This window comes from Mixophyes fleayi, chromosome 4 (assembly GCF_038048845.1).
Source record: "Mixophyes fleayi isolate aMixFle1 chromosome 4, aMixFle1.hap1, whole genome shotgun sequence".
NCBI lineage: Eukaryota > Metazoa > Chordata > Amphibia > Anura > Limnodynastidae > Mixophyes > Mixophyes fleayi.
In genome coordinates, this window is record NC_134405.1 from 185,288,105 (window position 1) to 185,309,051 (window position 20,947).

General features: G+C 37.0%; 1 protein-coding gene across 2 annotated transcripts in view; it reads left to right on the forward strand.

The window, feature by feature from the left end:
• Window positions 1-20,947, forward strand: part of ANKRD26 (ankyrin repeat domain containing 26) — an 88,605-nt gene that overhangs the window by 34,310 nt on the left and 33,348 nt on the right. Inside the window, exons 8-25 of one of the 2 annotated variants that reach the window (XM_075208968.1) lie at window positions 1,740-1,803; window positions 3,209-3,257; window positions 3,364-3,593; window positions 5,186-5,291; window positions 5,969-6,030; window positions 6,669-6,765; window positions 7,055-7,135; window positions 7,342-7,379; window positions 7,485-7,560; window positions 7,649-7,684; window positions 9,795-10,010; window positions 11,134-11,180; window positions 13,478-14,488; window positions 14,914-15,041; window positions 16,561-16,731; window positions 18,804-18,837; window positions 19,031-19,154; window positions 19,438-19,651. In XM_075208968.1, the coding sequence (XP_075065069.1) occupies window positions 1,740-1,803; window positions 3,209-3,257; window positions 3,364-3,593; window positions 5,186-5,291; window positions 5,969-6,030; window positions 6,669-6,765; window positions 7,055-7,135; window positions 7,342-7,379; window positions 7,485-7,560; window positions 7,649-7,684; window positions 9,795-10,010; window positions 11,134-11,180; window positions 13,478-14,488; window positions 14,914-15,041; window positions 16,561-16,731; window positions 18,804-18,837; window positions 19,031-19,154; window positions 19,438-19,651 (2,784 nt within the window). Of the gene's footprint in view, window positions 1-1,739; window positions 1,804-3,208; window positions 3,258-3,363; window positions 3,594-3,695; window positions 4,556-5,185; window positions 5,292-5,968; window positions 6,031-6,668; window positions 6,766-7,054; window positions 7,136-7,341; window positions 7,380-7,484; window positions 7,561-7,648; window positions 7,685-9,794; window positions 10,011-11,133; window positions 11,181-13,477; window positions 14,489-14,913; window positions 15,042-16,560; window positions 16,732-18,803; window positions 18,838-19,030; window positions 19,155-19,437; window positions 19,652-20,947 lie in introns of both variants that reach the window. The other variant, XM_075208967.1, reaches the window with a different exon arrangement.

The following is a 20,947-nucleotide window of genomic DNA, read 5'->3' on the forward strand; positions in this document are numbered from 1 at the left end:
TTCAAGTCTGGGCTCTGGCTGGGCCAGTCAAGGACATTCACAGAGTTGTCCTGAAGCCACTCGATTTGATATCTTGGCTGTGTGCTTAGGGTCGTTGTCCTGCTGAAAGATGAACAGTCGCCCCAGTCTGAGGTCAAGAGCGCTCTGGAGCAGGTTTTCATCCAGGATGTCTCTGTACATTGCTGCATTCATCTTTTCTCTATCCTGACTTAGTCTCCCAGTTCCTACCGCTGAAAAACAACCCCACAGCATTATGCTGCCACCACCATGCTTAACTGTGGGGATGGTATTGGCCTGGTGATGAGCTGTGCCTGGTTTCCTCCAAACATGACGCCTGACATTCACAGCAAAGAGTTCAAACTTTGTCTCATCAGGGCAGTGAATTTTGTTTCTCATGGTCTGAGAGTCCTTCAGGAGCATTTTGGCAAACTTCAGGCAGCCTGCCATGTGCTTTTTACTAAGGAGTGGCTTCCGTCTGGCCACTCTACCATACAGGCCTGATTGGTGGATTGCTACAGAGATGGTTGTCCTTCTTGAAGGTTCTCCTCTCTCCACAGAGGAATGCTGTAGCTCTGACAGCGTGACCATCGGGTTCTTGGTCACCTCCCTGACTAGGGCCCTTCTCCCCCGTTCACTCAGTTTAGATGGCCGGCCAGTTCTAGGAAGAGTACTGGTGGTTCCGAACTTCTTCCATTTACGGATGATGGAGGCCACTGTGCTCATTGGGACCTTCAAAGCAGCAGATATTTTTCTGTACCCTTCCCCAAATTTGTGCCTAGAGACAATCCTGTCTCTGAGGTCTAAAGACAATTCCTTTGACTTCATGCTTGGTTTGTGATCTGACATGCACTGTCAAGTGTGGGACCTTATATAGACAGGTGTGTGCCTTTACAAATCATGTCCAATCAACTGAATTTACCACAGGTGGACTCCAATTAAGCTGTAGGAACATCTCAAGGATGATCAGAGGATGCACCTGAGCTCAATTTTGAGCTTCATGGCAAAGGCTGTGAATACTTATGTACATGTGATTTATTTATTTTTGTTTTTTACTTTTAATAAATTTGCAAAAAACTCAAAAAAGCTTTTTTCACATTGTCATTATGGGGTATTGTGTGTACAATTTTGAGGGAAAAAAGGAATTTATTTCATTTTGGAATAAGGCTGTAACATAACAAAATGTGGAAAAAGTGAAGCGCTGTGAATACTTTCCGGAGGCACTGTATATATTTATATTTTGTTCAATGTCTCTTCATTTCTTTTGCTAAATATTTAAAGTAGTAATCGCATAAATAAACACCTCATTTTAAACCTTACTGTGTCATGGTATAAATGGAATCTTGGTAATTACCATTTTTCCTTGGTTTGTTTCTTCATGCTGCTGATTTATAATTAGTAGTAGTGAGCAGAGAGTCTTTGGAACACCCCTCTTATCTCGCTCTGCTCTGTAAAACCTTCCCCTCCTTCTCCCTTCACTATCATTACATGAGATGCTGATAGGTGTGTGTGACTGTGACTGGTGCCGGTAGTTGTCTGTGCTCCAGAGAGGTTTTTGAAAACAAGATAATGATTTGTAGAAGGACAGCTAAGAAAATGAAATGCATGCTTAAAAAAATTCTTAACTTACTATTTAAAGAAAAGAGTTATTTGAATTGCTGTTTTAAGTCATATTGTGCTCACTTTTATTCATATTTATTTTGCTTTGAATGTTTCAGTCTGTGTGTTTTATCTTTTTGCAGTGCCTCTGGTAAAGATAATTCCTGGGCTTCCTCTGATGAAGATGATTTGGAGTTTAGTCCGGAGGTATTATTTTCACATAACACAATTGTGGCTTTTTTTTTTCTTTTTTTTTGCATCGTCCGTATTATAATCCATTGTGTTCGGACGTGTGTGTATATCTATCTATTTTATTGATTAATATTGTTTTTTTAGTGTAAACCTGTACTTGAATAATGGTCATGTGTTACATGCCTACAGAGAAAGAAAGCTGCGACTCCCAGTAAAAAATCAGATTTTAGTCAGCTGTTTGCTTGACTGGAACAGATGTAGCCCTCTCTGGTTTTGCCCCTGCGGAACGGACTTTGTTGTCCAATCAAAGGAATTCTTTTTGTATGCATTGATCGATCAGAGAACAGAGAGAGCACAACACCATCTCTTGTGTGTATAGAAACTGTCCTGTTTATTACAATTAAGATTACACATTCTTATAGCACTCAAACTTTTTCTAGCATGCAAAAAGTTATGACACCTGGCACCATATGTCTAAAATAATTGGGGCAACAAATCTGTCATTATCATTTTAGCCCTGGAAAGTAAATTTCAAAACACTACGAGTTACAATGTTATCTAAAATAAACTATTTCTTACCAGTGCTTCTCTTAGCTACCATTTAAACATATTCCACACATCTCCTGGAACATTGCCACATACTCATTATTTTCTTAAGACTTCTACATTATATTTCAAGCAATCTTAAAGGCACAGTACACATTACTAAATCACTTCTATATTCTAATTTCTTAAGACTGAGCTTTATACCACCTTTGCCTGAAGAGTCGAGAAGGCGGCAGCTGCTGGATTTTAGTCTATTCCTGTGTATTATCATATATTTTTTTCCCCAAGTAGTTTTCGATTAAAATTTAAAACCATTAAATGCTTATTTTGACTTTTTATCCTATGAAAAGAGTCGGTTGCATCATTCATTTTATACACGTTCTATTAGGTTTGGCATATACTATTAGAGGTTTAAGAATTAATAAAGGTTTTTTTATTTCTATATGTTAAGATATATGTGATTATACTAGTGACCTCACATAATTTAGAAGTGAAACATACATATTTTTCTGAAAAATATACTTCATACAGAATATATTGGATATTTTCAGATTTCACTTTTTTAAGCCGAATATTAAGTAGTTAAGTATCAGACCACTCTATATGTAGGGGGGTGTAGGGGGGTGCAAGGAATCCCATTCTGTAGCTGCTTGGTCTTGCATTCTTTCTCCTATCCTCTCATTTCATTATGTTTCCTTCTACAATAGCACCAAAGGGGGATTTTGTTTTATTTTGTTTTGCTTTGTCTGAGTCAAACCTAAAAATATATATGTAGTATGTTTGGTCATTTTTATAGAATGTATTTGTAATTTAGCTGTATTTAACCTGTTTGCTTATGTACAGTTAAAACTTATTTAATATGTGTCTTTTGTAGAAGACTTCTAAACCAAGTTTGACACAACTGCTGCACACAAAGAAAAATGGTTAGTAAATAACTAATTTTTAGTAAGTCTGTTGTCATGTGACCATGTGTTGCTGGTTTTTTTTATTCATTAAATGTGTTACTGACTTGTGTTTCTTTTGATATAGTTAATGAAAAATGTAGTTTTACCACAGCACAGCCTAGAGGTTTTGCTCTGCAAAGTAAATCAGATAGTGAAGAAGACTCTATTCATGATAGTGAAGATGAAGATGTGAATATCCAGTCCCCTCCTAAGCTTTTTCCCCAAGCCCGTTCTTTTCCTCATCCTGTGCATCATCCTGGTTCCTTTACAAACCCTTCCCAGCTGGCTTCTGCTTCCCTCCTCGGCATAAATAAGGTAAAATGTTTGTTAATCATTTGCAATTTGTTTTATTAATTTGTATTGTTTTCCCCTGTTTTTTTGGCTTGTTCATGGACTGTTAATATTACAAAACCACAGACAAAGCAGAACAAACTAAAACTAAACTGTCAGGCATTGAAGATATTTGCTGTACTGATAGACAAGAGGAGGATGAAGAGGAAGAAGATGATGAAGAATGTGAAGAAGAGGGTGACCAATATGAGGAAGATGGCGATGAATCTGAAGATTTAGATGAGGTAGAATGTGAAGATGAGGATGATGAAACCGAAGATCATGAGGGATGTTCAGATAAAGAAAGTGAAGATGAGGATGATGAAACCGAAGATCATGAGGGATGTTCAGATAAAGAAAGTGAAGATGAGGATGATGAAACCGAAGATCATGAGGGATGTTCAGATAAAGAACGTGAAGATAACTGTGAATGTAAAGTTGGTGAATCATGTGAAAGAGCAGAGACCAAAAACAAAGTAAATGAAGGTCCAGATGTTGAAAGAATTTATGGTCTGGATGATGACAATGTTGTATTAGAGCATGGAGAAATTGTACATGGTAAACAAGAAGGCTCTCATAATGAACTTCCTAAGGGCAATCAAAACTGCATGGAAGATCCTCCTAAGGATTCACAAGATACCCAAGCTATTCCAGATAGTAATGAAGTTCCAGTTTCACTGATATTTGGGTTACTTGAAAATCCTGATGAAATTGAAAGTGAAGTAACCTCATTAACAAGCCATTTACAGTCACAGAACCAAACGGACCAACACATTGATATCACCAAAGACCATGATAACAAAGCAAATTATTATACCCAGCAATGTAATGCCATTAGCAATCTGACCACTAATGAAGAGATTTCTGTGCAAGAAGAAAATAATGACCAGGTAAATTCAGATTACAAACTGAATGGTGGTATACATACTAGCGAATACAGAAACCATGTGAGTAAACATCTCTGTGCATCAAGAGCATTACTGAAATAATAATTAGCAATACTAGTATAATTTTATCTAAATTATTATGCTGTCAGTATGGGGGCCACAGAGAGTAGGTTTACCATCCTCTACTGCAAATAAGGGAGTTTTAAGAAACCATTCCACTAACTCCCGACTACCGGCTTCTGTCCATTTTTCAGAATATGGTTTAGTACTTTTACGATGTTTGGGCTCGGAACTTTAAATTATGAAAAATCATGTTGTTCAAAAATATTTTTTTTAAGCAGTTGTGTGGAGTGGATTTGTATTACCATAATAAACCGTAATAAAGTTACACATCTACTTCTAATTTATATCTGTTTCTACTCTTTGAATAACCTAAGAAGGAACATGCTGGTGCTTCTCAGTCTATTCCAAATAAACTGTGTTTAAAAGATTCTACTAAGTCAATATTACTGCTTTGGCAAGCACTGACATCCTCTATGTGGTTTTTCTCGCTAGACAATTCTTTTAGCTTACAATCGGAATTGAAAGCTAAAAGAATTTATGAAAATAACCATAACAGCTGTAAGACTTGCACTAAAATGCTTGATTATTCCTATGATGTTTAAATATGTTATTTGCTTTCTCATTCAGGGAGAGTTTTCTTCTGATGATGAGGCTGACGTAGGTGCAAGTCATTTAGTTGCAACAGACATTGCTGAGCCAGTGAAGCTACATGAAGAGGGTGCTGGCAGAAAAGGTTTGTATATGTTTGTGTGTGTTTACATATTTGTATAGAATATAGTGATTACAATAGCTGTTAATGATTGGTAATGGGAATCGTTACTAAAAAAGATAAGTAAGATGGATGTAAACAAAATAGAAAAAATCAGGGAAACATGGCGGCAATAGGAAGGGCTAGGGCAGGTCTTAAGCTTTTGTTGCCGTAAGCATTGTCCTATGTATTTATTATGCAGAACAGTCTGTAGGTCATGCCTCCAAAAATACCTTGGCACTAGCCTGCCCAACTCTTCCACTGCTTGGATAAATCATATTCCTAATGTAAAGCCCTGGGAAGGTCAGAATATCCTACAATTATTATTATTATCATTTATTTGTTAGGCGCCACAAGGTTTCCGCCACGCTTTACATAGTACAAACAGTAGACCATACAGGGTGAAACATTACAGAACAGTAAACACAAAGTACCAATGCTTCAGAAACTCCTGGGCAGACATATGGAGTAAATACGGAGCAGAAGAGTCGGTATGGAGACAGGAGGGGAGAGGGGCCCTGCTCATGCGAGCTTACATCCTAAGGGACAATCTAATGGCAAAGCTGCTTTAATTCACAAGGGACTGGGATTGATAAATATTGTATTATTTGACCGTCCTGTGTAAATCTTAAGCAAGTTGCACTAACATTTTTTTTTATTAGTTACTTTAATGTCCGAACTGGGATTTGAGGATGATGACGTTGAATCACCTTGGGATTCTGAGGTAGGATTCCAACATTTTGTAAAATGTAAAGCATGCTGTGGATAGAAGATATTCTTGGATAAAAGTCCTAATATGCACAGTTTGTACATACTTTATAGATTGCTTATTGAACTGATGTCTAAATAGTCTAATGGTTTTACATCAACCATAATTTCATTACCATATAGGGCCTCATTTAGAGCTAGAAGCGAAGCAAAAAAGGAATAACTTTGCTTGTAGGCAAAACCATGTTACTCTGCAGGGGGGACAAACTTAAAAAGTGTGGACAGATTTAGAGTTGGAAGGGGGGGTTGTCCTAGCTCAGCTCTGAATTGTAGTTTAAAAACAAAGCTGTCCAGTATTTATGTGCTAAATGCAAAAGCAGCCAGTATATTCTTTGAAAAAAAGAGAAAAAAATGAATGCATTTGCAGCTCATGCACAAATGTCTACTAGATCATATAGTTTAATATTCTTTTATGCAGTGCCCTGTCTGTTACTGCATTGGTTAAAAAGACGTGAATTTTAGGCATACCATTCATATTACTGTTTAGATTTTTTATATATATTATAGATATATGTACATGCTTGTGTTTGGATAATATTGTTTTTCAATAACTAACTGTGCTGCACCTTATTTGTGTGCTATTTTTCAAACTAGTCTGCTTCAGAAAGCCCAAGAAAACAATCCTCTAGTGACATGCCTCCATCTGCTGTTCAGGCCCACATGCAGTGTATTTCGGAAGAGTCTAATGAGGGTATGGGATGCCAATCTTATTGCGATTATACGTAACTATGTGCTGAAAACAATATATAAATCCATTTCACTTTAATTTAGGTTTTCCTTGAGCAGCTGGTAATTATCAATCTGTAAAAATATTTTTTCATCAAACAATGTTTTAATTCATTCTAAAACGTAAATAGTAGCTGCTGAAAAGTTTAATATTTAGACCTATGTCTCACATGTATGGCTAGATTTAAAGATTGTCAGACTGCATGTGTTTATAGGTGATATTTGTGAACTGTGCATTCTGGTTCCTTCACTAGATATGTATTACAGTCCTTCTTTTCTAAGTCCATCAAGAAGCTATAAGATGCAAGATGATGGCTGGCTGTTTAAGCAAAGGGGTATGGTCATGTCTTTAAAAAGCCAAATCCACTGGCTAGCATTACCAGTAACATGTTCTGTATTCCTGCGATACTAATTCTCTTGCACTGTTCACTTTTAAGCCTTCTACTGGTATTTACTCACACAAAGCATGATAGTCTTGCATAAAGCCACCATTGGATTGTGCGATTGAATTGTAACATTGTTTCATGTTTTTCCCTCTCAGAGGTGTCTGAGAAAAGTACCGCACTGAAAACAGACAAGGTATTAGAGTATTTGTCTTTACATAATTAAATGTCATGCACTTGAACAAGATTATTATTTACTGTAATGTATATATGTTTTTGTTTTGTTTTTTAAAAAACACAGAATATGTTTTTGCAAATTAATGATGGTTCCTCTGCTAATTCGTTGGCAAAATCAATTGAAAAAAATAACAAGCCAGGTAATGGAAATAATTTTTAATAAATTTTATTTTGTTTTAATCTAAATATCCATGTGTATACTTAATTATAATTAACTGTCTTTTGTAGATCTCATGGCAGATTTGGGGCTAGATGATATTGAAGGTAATGTAGTTTCCCAGATAAAGGGAATTGTAAAACGCACCTGTTAATTCAATATGACAGATCTCTTTGTAATAGTAGCACAGACTGAATACTAAGCATTTAGGCAGTTTCACCTTTTAATTTCATTCTAAGTATGTGAAGGCAATGTGTGCTATAATTGTTTTTGTAAATAAATGTGCAAATTTTAACATTGCTTCCATTCTTTACATAGTCATTGAATTTGTCAGCAATAAAGAACCAATTTGTTGACCTTATCTGTGCTCTGACAGTTACTTCTTGCAGGACTGTATACCACTTTAACTCATTCATACAAATTGGGGAACATTTGGTCCATGGGGTATAGAGGCACTAATTAGTAGTAGATAGTACTGGCACTTTAAAAAAATAAATCTTGCTATAGCTTTTACTCTTCCCTCCTCTAGGTTGTGAAAGGCTTTGTTAACCTGGGGACTGTTTTTCTTCAGGGAGTAGCCCTACTGGCTTTAACAATATAGCAGTTGAAACTATGGTTCTTATAAGTGGGGATTCTCTGACAGGGATTTCGAGACCATACTTAAAGCCAGAAAACCTGTTTCAGCTAATCATTAGAGATTCTGGAAGACCTGTATTGCTGTGTGAATGAGAAGTTCCCAACAACTTGATCCAGTTGGCTCATCACCTATGTTTGCTCTTACAGGATTATGGTCTTAAAAAAGTTTGCTCAGGGTTCACATCTCTACACTACAGGTTTTTTTTTTCAGAAGAGACTAGCACTCTAGCCAAAGATGCAGACCTTCTTGCAGGGGGGGACACATTTAAGAGTATTGCTGTTCTTTATTCAAACCCATCTGTTCAGCCTAGGTGGTTCAAAGTTACTGTTAAGCGATCTTGATTATTGAAATGGGCCAGATCTCTTCACTTGTTGGATATGGTCATGGCATTTAAGGATATACCGTATGTCAAAATTGCACTTGAGTATAGGAAGACTGATGATTTTCTGGTCCTGTACGATGCTCTGAAAGAGGTTGGCCTGCATCAAACCAGACTATAGCTAGGCAGATTACTGTATTTTATCACACTTATATTAGAGTGGGGGAAACCGGTTCTTTACAATTTGCAGGTGCATTGTACCAGATCAGGGAGTGCTGTATGGGCAACGCATGGCTTCAGTTGAGCAGCTAGGTGGTGGGGGGGACCACATTTATAGAGGGTTTTTTTTCCCAAGTTAAATGTTTTTGGTTGTAGGACAAATTCTGGATGGAGGGTGCAGAGAACAGCGACTATGTGAGTGTACCCACCTGGAGGGGCAGCTTTGGGATGTCCCCAAATTCTCACTGTCCCACATTTGGATGAATGAGAGAACTGAATTTTTATACTCCTATTAAATAAATTTCTCTGAATCCATCGGGGGACACTGAATGCCCACCACTTTACACTCTAGTTCTCCTGTTAACTGATTTCAGACAGGTTGTTGTTTCTTTCTTGGTTGCTTTCTCTTTGGTTCTGTCCTGTGGGGCTTCATTAGTAAAATAGCGCAGTTGCCTAGAGGAGCAATAGCTATGACAAGATTATTTTTTTTATTAAAGTTCCAGTGTCCTAATTTGAGCCTCTATACCTCATGGTGTCGGTGTCCATCAATGGGTTCCATGAAATTTATTTAACAGAAGTATAAAATTCCCATTTGCCCTGGCAGGGGAAACAATCCACTCTGAAAAAGGCAGCTATTTCTACCAGTTATAGAGGTCTATTTATTAAGACATGAACCATGCGGAAACTGATTTTTATCATCGTTACGATGGTAAACGGGGCAAAACTTAAGTAATAAATAGACTCCATAGTCTGGTCTCCTGGTGGTGGTTTTTCTGTTATTGAAGCATATATTGATTGTGTGATCTGTACAAGTTAAGTCTGTTTCTAAAATGGCAACATTTGCAAACATGTTTATTTTAAGAGAATAAAAATGCGGAAAAAGCTGTTGTATGCTAACTCCATGCCAGTATGCTGTACCCCAATGTAGGGAATAAATGGTTAAAAAAAAATGTTCAAATAAACATTAATTTAAATGCTAAGTTGCCAAGACCATTAATCCAATAAATTTAATACATTAGATTTTCAATTTTTCTACTTTTAGATGAATCAGATTGGGACTCAACAAGCCATTCACTTAAACACGTAAGCCATGTCCCAAAGAGTGTGAGTCAGTCCCACCACAAATTGAATGAAAACACATCTTCACAGACCGTGTCTGATAATGTTGCATCAAAACAAGGCTCTGCAGCTTCGCCTCCCCTGCCCTTGCATTCTGTACCAGAGGGCGAACATGAAGATCATATGAACAATGAAAATGGTAAATGCTTCAGATTAGTTTGATTGTATGTTTTCACTCTATGATGGGATTTTATTTGTTGAATTTACCACACTGTGTAACTGAGTGTTTTTACATTCATCCAAATAATAGGAAAATCTTGTGACTATATTTAGCTATATTTACACTATTTGGGCACTTTTAATAAACCAGTGGGTATAGTTGGTGATTTGCAAGCTTCTCTTTCTAAGTAGATTATATTTTTACTATTGACATGACACTCTATTGTGTTAACACAAGAATCGCTTGTTTTTTACAGCGTGTCACAAGCTTGTACTAACACAAAAGATAGGTATTTGAGGGCAGCAACTGATGGGCTGTAGAAACAGCCTCACTAAAACAATATTCTGGGATATTTCCAAGATACACTTCTAGGAACAATATGCAAGCAAGCCACTCAAAAGAAGACTATATCTATATACAGTATGTCTGTGGCTAAATTTTAGGTTTCATTGAATTTTTAAGTGGAAACACCACAATCTCTGCAGATTACAAATTTAAGCATGAAATATTTTTGCGCATTTGAGTAAACAATTTGTATTTGCTGATCTTAATAGATTGGAAATCTATAATGGTGAATGTGGCAAATGTAGTGATATAATACTTTATTATTTTGAGGATTGCAGCAGTCTGATTCACATAGCTCTGTTTCTAACTACATTTGTTTAAAGCAAGCCAATGGTAAAAGTACATTAGTTCTCAAAAAGTTATCCTATGGACCCACACAAAGAAGTATCTTTTAATGTAGTTTATGCTTCAATCAAAAGAATTTATTTTTCACAATATTGCCGATATGTTCTTGTTATCAGCTTATAGACTATGTTCAACAAAAATAACCAAGAAGACAGGTAAGGGCTAAAAGTATGATTTTTATGTCAGCCAACCCAGTGGACACACAAGGCTGCCATGTCCCAGAAATCTCTTCTTGTATTGTGGTGTCTTAACTTTTAGTTTGTCCAAAGGTTGTTATGTAAAGTTTTAAAACTTTTGGGCAGAGATATTTATAGAAGTGTAAGAATTTAATAAAATTTCTATCAATATACAGGTTTGCAAATGAAATGTTTGCTTGAGATAATCTAATCATACCTTTTTTTTTTTTCTATAGGTTTATTAAATAGGATAATACCTTCCCAAGACAATGATGATATACTGGTAAGTCTTACTTGTAGCAATATTATAAAAGTATTATTAATTATGATCCAGTTTATTTTACATAGCACTGTATATTATTTCAAGAGCTTTAAGACACTAAGGGGGGTATTCAATTGTTTGGCTTGACGGCCGAAAAACTCGCGCTCTAAAACTATTATCATTAATACGGTAATTACTCGCTGAATTTCATGGGAGCTGCGAGCTGAAATTCAGCGAGTAAATTACCGTATGAACGGTTTTTAAGTGCAATTTTACCGTATTAACGGTAATAGTTTTAGAGAGCAAGTTTTTCGCCCGTCAAGCCCAACAATTGAATACCCCCCCAAGGGGGGTATTCAATTGATGGTGTGATCGGCAAAATTCAAATGCTCGAAAAATATTACCGTTAATACGGTAATTACTCGCTGAATTTCAGCTCGCAGCTCCCTGAGCTGAAATCCAGCGAGTAAATTACCGTATTAACGGTTTTTACGTGCAGATTACCATATTAACGGTAATATTTTTCGAGCGCTCGATTTTCGGCGATCACACCGTCAATTGAATACCCCCCTTAGGGGCATATTCAATTGTTAGCCTTACAGCCTAAAGTAACGCGCCCTGCGCACTATTACCGTCATTACGGTAATAGTGCACGTAAATACCGTTTACTTTTTCCGCGGCGGAAAACACCAAAAATTGAATATGCCCCTTAGGGGCATATTTAATTACCTTATGGGATCGCGGCTACGCAGGGCCGCCTCCTTCCCGATAGTGCTACACCGCAAATTTCTCTTTGCATCCCATAGGGTTGCGAAGGGAAATCTGCGATATAGCGATACCGTAATTGCACTTTTTGTGCGAGGCAGCGCGTAGCCGTGATCCAGGAAAGTAATTGAATATGCCCCTTGGGGGCAGATTCAATTCCCGTATTCTTTAGAACAACACAGGGCGTGCATCATTATCATTAGTACGGTGATTTTTAACGCAGATTTTTGTTCTCGGCTCACAGAGCTGTGAGCAAAAATCAGCATTGAACTTACCGCACTAACCAACAATGCGCATCTATTATTGTAGTTACAATAATGATGTAAAGAACAATGCGGAGAATTGAATCTGCCCCTAAAACTATTGATACAAATGGGTGTTAGTTTGCAGTTCTCATGAAGCAAGGCCATCTAAGTTTGTTTTTATATATCCGTTTTGGACTTACTGAAAAAAAAAATGCACATACTTATTGGCTATCTTTTCATACACAATGTTCTCTGTTAAGCACATTTAATCCAAATGTAATGCTATTTTTAATCCAGTTCAAAACAAAAAGTAGTAGGACGGCACCAGTTATATCAGTGACGGGAAACAGACGGCCCTCTGAGCCTTCACCTGCGGCCCCCAGCTCCTTTGTGGCTTATTGTCAGATTTGTTTGTTGTAACTTTTAACTTGATTAAAATGCCTGCTCATATGGTTTAACAGATAGGTCTCTTTCATTGATTAAATGTATGGTTTTAACCTATTACTGCGATTAAGGGTAATGTGTGGCCCTTTTGAAGGGTAGAGGACCACATCATGTAGCCACCAAAGTGTTTCACATTGTCCATCACTGAGTTATAGTAATAGTATAAACAGTTATACAGTGTTTTTCATGATTATTATAGTTAGTTGCAAGCTGTCTTAAATAGCAACTATACACCCCACATGTCTGCGTCCTTTTAGCCAGAACTTTTACATGAAATCATTTGAATATTGCCTTTGAACACTGTTTACCATAAGCATGTGTTTACTTTGTTTATACGGTAAATAAAGTCTTGCAAAACTTGTAAAAAAACATGACATGGTGTAGTTAATTTCAAATATTTTCTTGCAGAGTTAAAAGTAATCATTACCCCATACACATATAGGAACCATATGCCTATATGGGGGAAAAACAAAAACTGGTGAACATAGCATCTTGCAAAGAATCACAATTCCATTTTTAATTATAGATATTTATATTGCTTCTTAATAATATGCAAGATGTCAGATTAAAGTGCCTTGTAATTATAGATCAGGAAAAGTATATTAAAACAAACAAAACCTCACCATCTTTTTGGAATTGGTTGCATGCACATGTTGCTTTCTGTTTGTCATGCCATTGTGTGATTTGAGCTTGAAATGGGGAATTGTGTCCAGAAACAAACTTACAGGTCATGCTCAGATACATTAATTATAAACACTTTAAATATTTTTGGTGATTGTGTGCTTAGTGTTGATCGTAAATGTACACGTCGTGTAACTTTTCTTTATGGTCTTAATTTGTTTTATATTCATATGTGTATTGGAGAATGAACATATGTTAATGACGTCCAACTTGCCATCCAATCCTGAACTGGTTAATCATGTTGGCAATGAGAAAATCTTACAACAGCAGCACGAAAACCCACTTTTAGCACAAAATCTTGAAAACAACCAGGAGTCTTCCTCTGATTCGGAAGCACCTTGGGAGGAAAGATATGAAAAAATGTGGGTTACCAATGAGAAAAAAGATGTGAAAATTCATTTCAAAGATGTTACTGCTGAGCTGAAGAAAAAATTTGGGGAAATTTCTAAAACGAACAAAAAGCCTGTTTCAAAGACCATTAAAAGTGAAAAGCAGGAGTGCCCCCTTAGTTTGCATGCTGGAGATGAACATTCAGCACGAGAAAAGCAAACTATAGCCTCGGAGGAACATCAGCCAGTAGCTGAAGTTCAAAAATCAAGCCATACAGTAACATTTCCATTTACTGTAGATAAGGGAAACAAAAGTATTGAAATTAGTGATTCCAGTGATTGGAGCAGTAAGACTGGAAACAGATCTCAAGAGCAGAATATATATATGCCGAGTAATGTAGAAAATGGGGCAGATCCTTTTTCTTTAGTAGAAAAAGAAAAGCATCCGTCGTTCAAAAATAACAGTTCTGAATTTAATTTTGGAGCTTCTACTCTTCCTAAGCAAAGTCATTTGGGAAATACATTTTTATTATCTGAAGGGCTAGGGGAGGATTTGTCAAATCCAAGCTCTGGACAGTTAGGTGATATTTTATTACATGCTGAAAAAAATGTGCCTTCTCTGAAAAATGGAAATGAAACCGAACAATGTAAAGATGTTTGGCAGCGTCAGCATATTCTTGACTTTCAAAATCTACAAAGTCATCCGGACGGGAAAAATGTGTCCCAGCCCTTTTCTAATGAAGTATCTAACAAGATTCTGGATAAACAACTGGAGCAAGATAGGAGAAGGTTTAAGAGCGAGGTAGGAATGCTACAATTGATGTTCCAGAATTTATCACAAGAGAGAACACAGCTACAGAAAGAGGTAGAGGTTTTCATACTTCCGACCCTATTTCTCTGCTTCTCTCTGAACATTAAATTAACTTTAATGTTTGTTGCTATTACCCAGTAGTAAGAGGTTTCAAAAGAGCCTACAATGTGGACTTGTTTGTGTGCCATCTCATCACTACACTATCCTTCTGCTGTGTGCTTCAGTAACATTGTCACCTTCAACGTTTTTTTTATGCATCAATCTACCCGTGAAACATAATTCTTGTCATATCCTCTTAATTGGGCTTTCACTGTATTCAGTGTCTAGTAATTTTTTCATTCATTTCTAATAAATGGTAGAATCCATTATCCTGTGATTTTGTTTTATGTGCTGCACTTTGCTTCATTCATTTCCATTCTGTACATGAGCATACTAACCTGGAAATGTAACTCGCCTTATTTTATTATACGTTTCTATAGAGCAGAAAAGAGACTAATCGAAGCAGACAGAGGGAACTGGAAGAGTTCAAAGGCTCCGGTGACCACAATCTAGAAGCAAAACCAAATATTCAGCTAATAACAGAATCAAAAGCCAGATTGCGTAAAGGGTAACTATATCAAGTGAATGGTGCTGCCTTGAGTTAGTTGCCTGTACAATTTATTTTATTTTAAAATGTTGATATAACTCAATCTCTATAATTCTTTTGTTCTGTAAAATGGAAAAGAAAGTCTATTACTGTAAGCCCCTATCAATTGTTGACATTTAATTTTTTCTGAAAGGAAGCACGAATGGATACAAAATAAATGAAATCAAATTGAAGCTGGCATGCCTGCCAGTACTGTACAGGTGGAGCACATTTCTGTTACACAATAGGGACAACTGAACAACACTTGCATTACGTGTTGATTGTGCTGTTTGCACTCAACATCCCACTTTCTACCATTGATATCAAACAGAGGGGTCAGGGTTGTTGAGTGCTTTGGGTGTTTCCACATCTCATCGTTACTTTAGGAGAAGCATGCTGCATTTGTACAGTAAGGTTTACTCTAGCTAACCTGTATATATGATCATCTATTTGTAATGTATGGCTATATACAAGAATCTGTGTAATTGGTTGGAAGAAATATACATATTGTGTATGTGATTGTAAGACCCAAGTCTAAGATGATACTGGTTCCTCTATGGCGGAGGTGTTACATTAAAAAGACCCCTTACAGGAGGCTACTAGCTCAGCGCTGAAAAGTGACTGACAGTTACCTCCACTCAGACCACAGTAGCTGCTAATTCATTCATTGAAGATTAAATTAAGTGTTAATTATTATTGCCAGCATCTCTCATTCAGTGTAAACTACTGTTCTTCCTGCAACCACATTTTTCATGATTCAACAGCAAACTATTAGGCCATGATATCCCAAGTAAAATTTATCAAACGTCTGCTGTTTAATGTTAACATTACGCATGGAAAAATTGTACTGCATGGACTACACGATGACAGCAGAATTTTCCAGCATCAAAAGCTAGTTGGATGCTTGCTACGTCTATAGCTCAATTACGGAGACTTATGGGAACTGGTGCAGTAGACAAAAAGGATGATGTTGCCCATATCTAACATTTTGACTTGCACTTTAATTCTAAGAGCTGTTTGAGTGCTTTGGGCAGAAAATGTAATGGGGCAATGTGGAAACAATTCCCAAGGCGCCTGTGAGTATGTTAAATGGATATCAATAAATGTATGTCTTCCACATGCTTTATCAGTGCACTGCTCTATGTTGTATTACACATTGCTGCTCAGTTTATATATAATACATTTATTTATATCCATTTATTCAGTTTTTTCTACAATTTCTTTAACATACTCACAGGCGCATTGGGAATTGTTTCCATATTGCTACATTTGGAAGGGCTGGAACTCCCTCCCCCCTTCCCCCACCACCACCACCACCATACCTTGGCAGCCATCATACATACACTGGTTCATAAGAACTCGCTGCTTTAAAAAATGTAATGGTATCTTTGATCACTATGTGATGATGCAAACGTGTGATAATCTTTAAAAAAAAAATTATCCTAATAAAAAGTTCTCTGCAATCGCATTTTTGTGACGATCTTTTATGTTTTGTGTCTAGGAAAAATGACCTTTTTCCATCTGAAAACATAAAATCTGGATTAGACTTCAGAGCTGTAGTTGTGCAAGCTGGTGGCAAAGTGCATTCTAAAGAGCGTTCAGTGAATGGAGATGTGCATGATGCATTTGATGACAGCAGCCTAAGTGAAACATCAAAAGGAGATGGTGGGAGGTACAGTAATATGTCTTATATACTGTTTGGAAGAGCTGAAAGTGACCTTACTCATTATAAATATACTATAGATTTATCAGGTTTTATTTAAATTATATCTGAACAAGAAACCTACTGTAGTTATAAGTCATATTGAATTTAAAAAAAAAGCACCAGTTTAAAGTTATATTCAAGGTATGCAAGTAAAAAATGCATTCTCATGATGCAAAATGGGTGTAGTATAGATTAATGCCAAAACTAGTGCTTTTTATACAGATAGCACGCACTTGTATAAAAAAAAAAAAAAATATGCCATAATTTTTAATTTTTCTTAAAAGAATATTTAAAAAAAAAAAAAAATACATGTTCTGTGTAAGTCACCTTGATGATGTGTTTTTTTGTTTGTTTGGGGTTTTTTTTGTTTTTTTTTTGTTTTTTATTTAAAAATAGAATTTCATATCAGTGATGGAAATTTATTTCTAATACCAAAAGTTAGGAAGGACTTATTTGTTGCCGCCCGGGCCCAAGCTGTTGATAGCAGCTTGGTGGTCCAATGGTGGGATCAGAAACGTTAAATTCCTTTAGTGCTGGCCCCACGAGCATTGCATACATCATTCATAGGGAACACAAGATGTTTAATACCAATGTGCTATGTATCTATCTGGTTTGCATTGGCTATAATAGCACTGAAAATAGGTATGACCTATTAAAATCACACTGTGAGGATACCATCCTTAGCTGGCATGGCAGTTACCCTCTGTGAGATTCAACTCACTCGGGTAGACCAGAATATATCCAAAATAAGGCTTTATTACGACAGCACAACACCACAAGACGTTCACAAGATACAGGGTAAATGGTAGCATGTATCCTCCAGCAGCCTCTTGCATTCAGCACTCCAAAGTAATAATCTCAGTCTCTTTCAGAGTCTTATCCTCCCGCAATATTACCACTACCGATTAGCAAAACAGTTATTGGCTCACACAGACCCTGTCCTGGTAGGGTTTCCTCCAGCGGCACCACAATGCCTTTTCGCTGATGTCTTGTACACCAGGATCCTCCAAGCTACAATAGCTCCCCGCTCACTATATATTCTTCACTGTATACACAGGAAGTAGGGTCAAATGCCTCAAACCTCCCCCTTACAGCAGGGGTCTCTCATTGTACACTTTAGCAGTTAGACATACAATCTCTGCTACTTTGATTATACAACGGAATGGCTTGACTCAATTAGCTGTTTTGACTGGATACACTAAACATGGGGTTACAATATTACAGCAGGGAATGACACTGCACGCTTACATGAAACAATTAAGACTTTTGACACATTGTATCAGCAGTGTTACGCCATCTGAATCGGTGATACATTTTGATGCAATAACATTTATATTGATATATTTTTCTATGCTATTTCAGCCAATATATTACTGAGGAGGCACATTACATATCATTTAGAAGTTCTAACCTCATTACCTCTCAGATTACCTGTTGACCTAGCTAATTAACATGGGCTGCCAGCTAGTTAACTCAGACATTGTTCTGATTACAAACCAAATCTAAGCTGCACCTCATAACAATGGACATTTGAGACAAATAGTAATTACATTAGCTAACACAAGCAAAATGGCTGCTGCTGTCCGGTTATTTTCACACAGTATGGCAATATTCTTTATATTTATACTACATACAATATTGCAGGTAATGGCAAGGGCAAAATGTACCTAAGAGCATGAAATAATACACCAATGCTCTGGTTTATATACTTAGACTGGGCCAAGGATTAAAAAGTATATAAAACCGTGAGAAATGGGTGATGAATACAAAGTTCTCAGTGCAATAGCACCCCGTTTCCTCAAACACACTAGTTACATGTTACTACAGTTAGGACATGGTTGCCAGTCACTTTATTATTCTTGCCCACTCTTTTCTTACTGTTGCACAAATCTACTGCTGTCCAATGACTCCTGTAGAAGACTTTTGGTCTACAGAGTATAATAATATGTACGTTTTGTGGTGATTATAATAATTTCGTGAACAGATTTTCTACAAGGGAGCATAACAGTTGGGATATAAATGTTTCTTATTTATTTCAGGCTAACTGGTAAACATGTTGATGAAAAGCACAAGGTAAATTGTATATTTATATATCCTAGGTATGATTGCTATAACCATATATTGTATTTTATTTTTCTGAACCAAGTACTAAACTGTTTATATGCGTAATATTCAGTAAACCTAGGTTTGTTGGCATTTGTGACAGCCAAGGGACAAACGCAATAAAAGAAAAAAAACAATAAAAATGAATGTTTGTTTCATTCAGATGAGAGATGATATGAGTGACTTCTCGCATTCCTCTGACACTGCCAGTGAGGATTATGAATTACCTACTTCAACTTTCAGAAATGCCATGTTGCTGATCGAGCAACTCGGTCATGATGGCCAAGGTAATAAAAATGTGATTGGATAGTAGTAAGCATTGTCCTGCACTAAGGAATCTGTGGCACCCTATAAAGAAACGATTTTAATGTTACTAGATGTATAGACACAACAGTTTTGCCTTACTCTCTCACATCTACGACCTTCTTCCTGTAAGTGTTTGCTCTTCAACCCTGTATTGTATTGTAGTGTCTTCTCAATAACCGTAATAAATAAGATAAACTATGAATAATACAGTGCATAATGGGCTTTTTGAGTAGAAGGAAAAACCATTGTGATTTTATCATGCAGATAATCTGAACTCCTTGAAAATCCAAAATATTATTCATGAGTATGAAAGAGTAATAGAAAAAGAAAAAGGACAGCGCTCTCTACTGTCACGAGAAGTGAAAAAACTGCATAACGAGCGGAAAGAAATGCAGGAACTTATGGAAACAAACAGAGAACTGAGCTCTTTGTTGGAACAACACAAAGTGGATTGGGAGAGTGACTTAAACAACTTGAGGTTAGAATATTGTTTGCCATTTTCTAAATTATACTAGAGATAGAGTTTGTCAAATATATATGCTTCATATTCATTCCATTTGGAGGACACTGCTCACCTTGGGCGTAGAAAGCGCTGTGCTGGGAGTAAGCACTAAAAAAAAAAACTTGTCTGGACCACACCCACCCCTTTATGCCCCCTGTACAGAGGATCTTCAAGGTTTTTTTAGTGCCCAAGGAGTAGGGCATCATTTATAGTTTATGTAATTTATTTATTCTTAAATTTTCACAGATATTTTAACGAGCGGTTTTCTCTCACAACAGAGGGTACAAGCATAGTTTCAGCGCTTATTTGCCGCATCCTTCTACTTAATGGGCCTCCTGACAGGTCACCTGATCAGCAGTGAAAAAGCTGATTCCAGGGACCCGATGACCGTAACGTAAATGTTGCATTGTAGACCACAGTCTGGGAAACTGCGGGTCTCACAGGTGTCAGTCTTCGTCTCGGCCTCTTCCTATTCTGACCATCAGCGGTCAGCTATAACGAAAAGAAGAATCGGTGCTGCACCTGAATTTTTCACTTTCTTGAATATCAAAGATGCATATATTCACATTCTAATATGTGAAGGTCACCACAACCTTACATTGCCAATTCAGGGCACTACCCTTTGGTCTGGCTACAGCAACAAGAGTATTTACAAAAGTTATGGCAGCAGTAGTATCTTTTATGAACAAAAGCAGTGACTGCCATACCATACCATCTTTTGACAAAGGCAAACTCTGCCTCTCTTCTCCTGATCCATTTGCGTTTGACAGAAGAAATACTGGAATCGCATGGATGTGTAATAAGCCATAAAAACTCCAGTCTTGTCCCAGCCCAGCACATGTTTGTTCTCGGTCTCCTTCCCAACACCAGGTGACAGAACATTTTTACCAGAGGGGCAGATTCAGATCATTCATAAACAAATGAAGGATTTGTTGTCCCTCAGGCAAGTATCTGTTCTCCATTGCATGCTAATAGGGAGAACGGTATCTAGTTTTGAAGTAGTGCAGTTTGTACGCTTCCACTCTCGGACATTCCAGAACGAGATTCTAGTCAAGTGGTTGAGGTCTAATCCTCAATTGACAACTCAATTTTTCAAACTATCGTTGCAGACCCATCAGTCCCTTCTGTGGTGACAGATATAAAGAATCTTAACCATGATCTATCCTTCTTTGTATGGCACTGAACCACCGTGACCACAGATGTCAGTCTGCAGGGGTGGGGAGCAGTGACGCAAACCTTTATTTTCAGGGGCAATGGTCCAAAGAAGAAGCA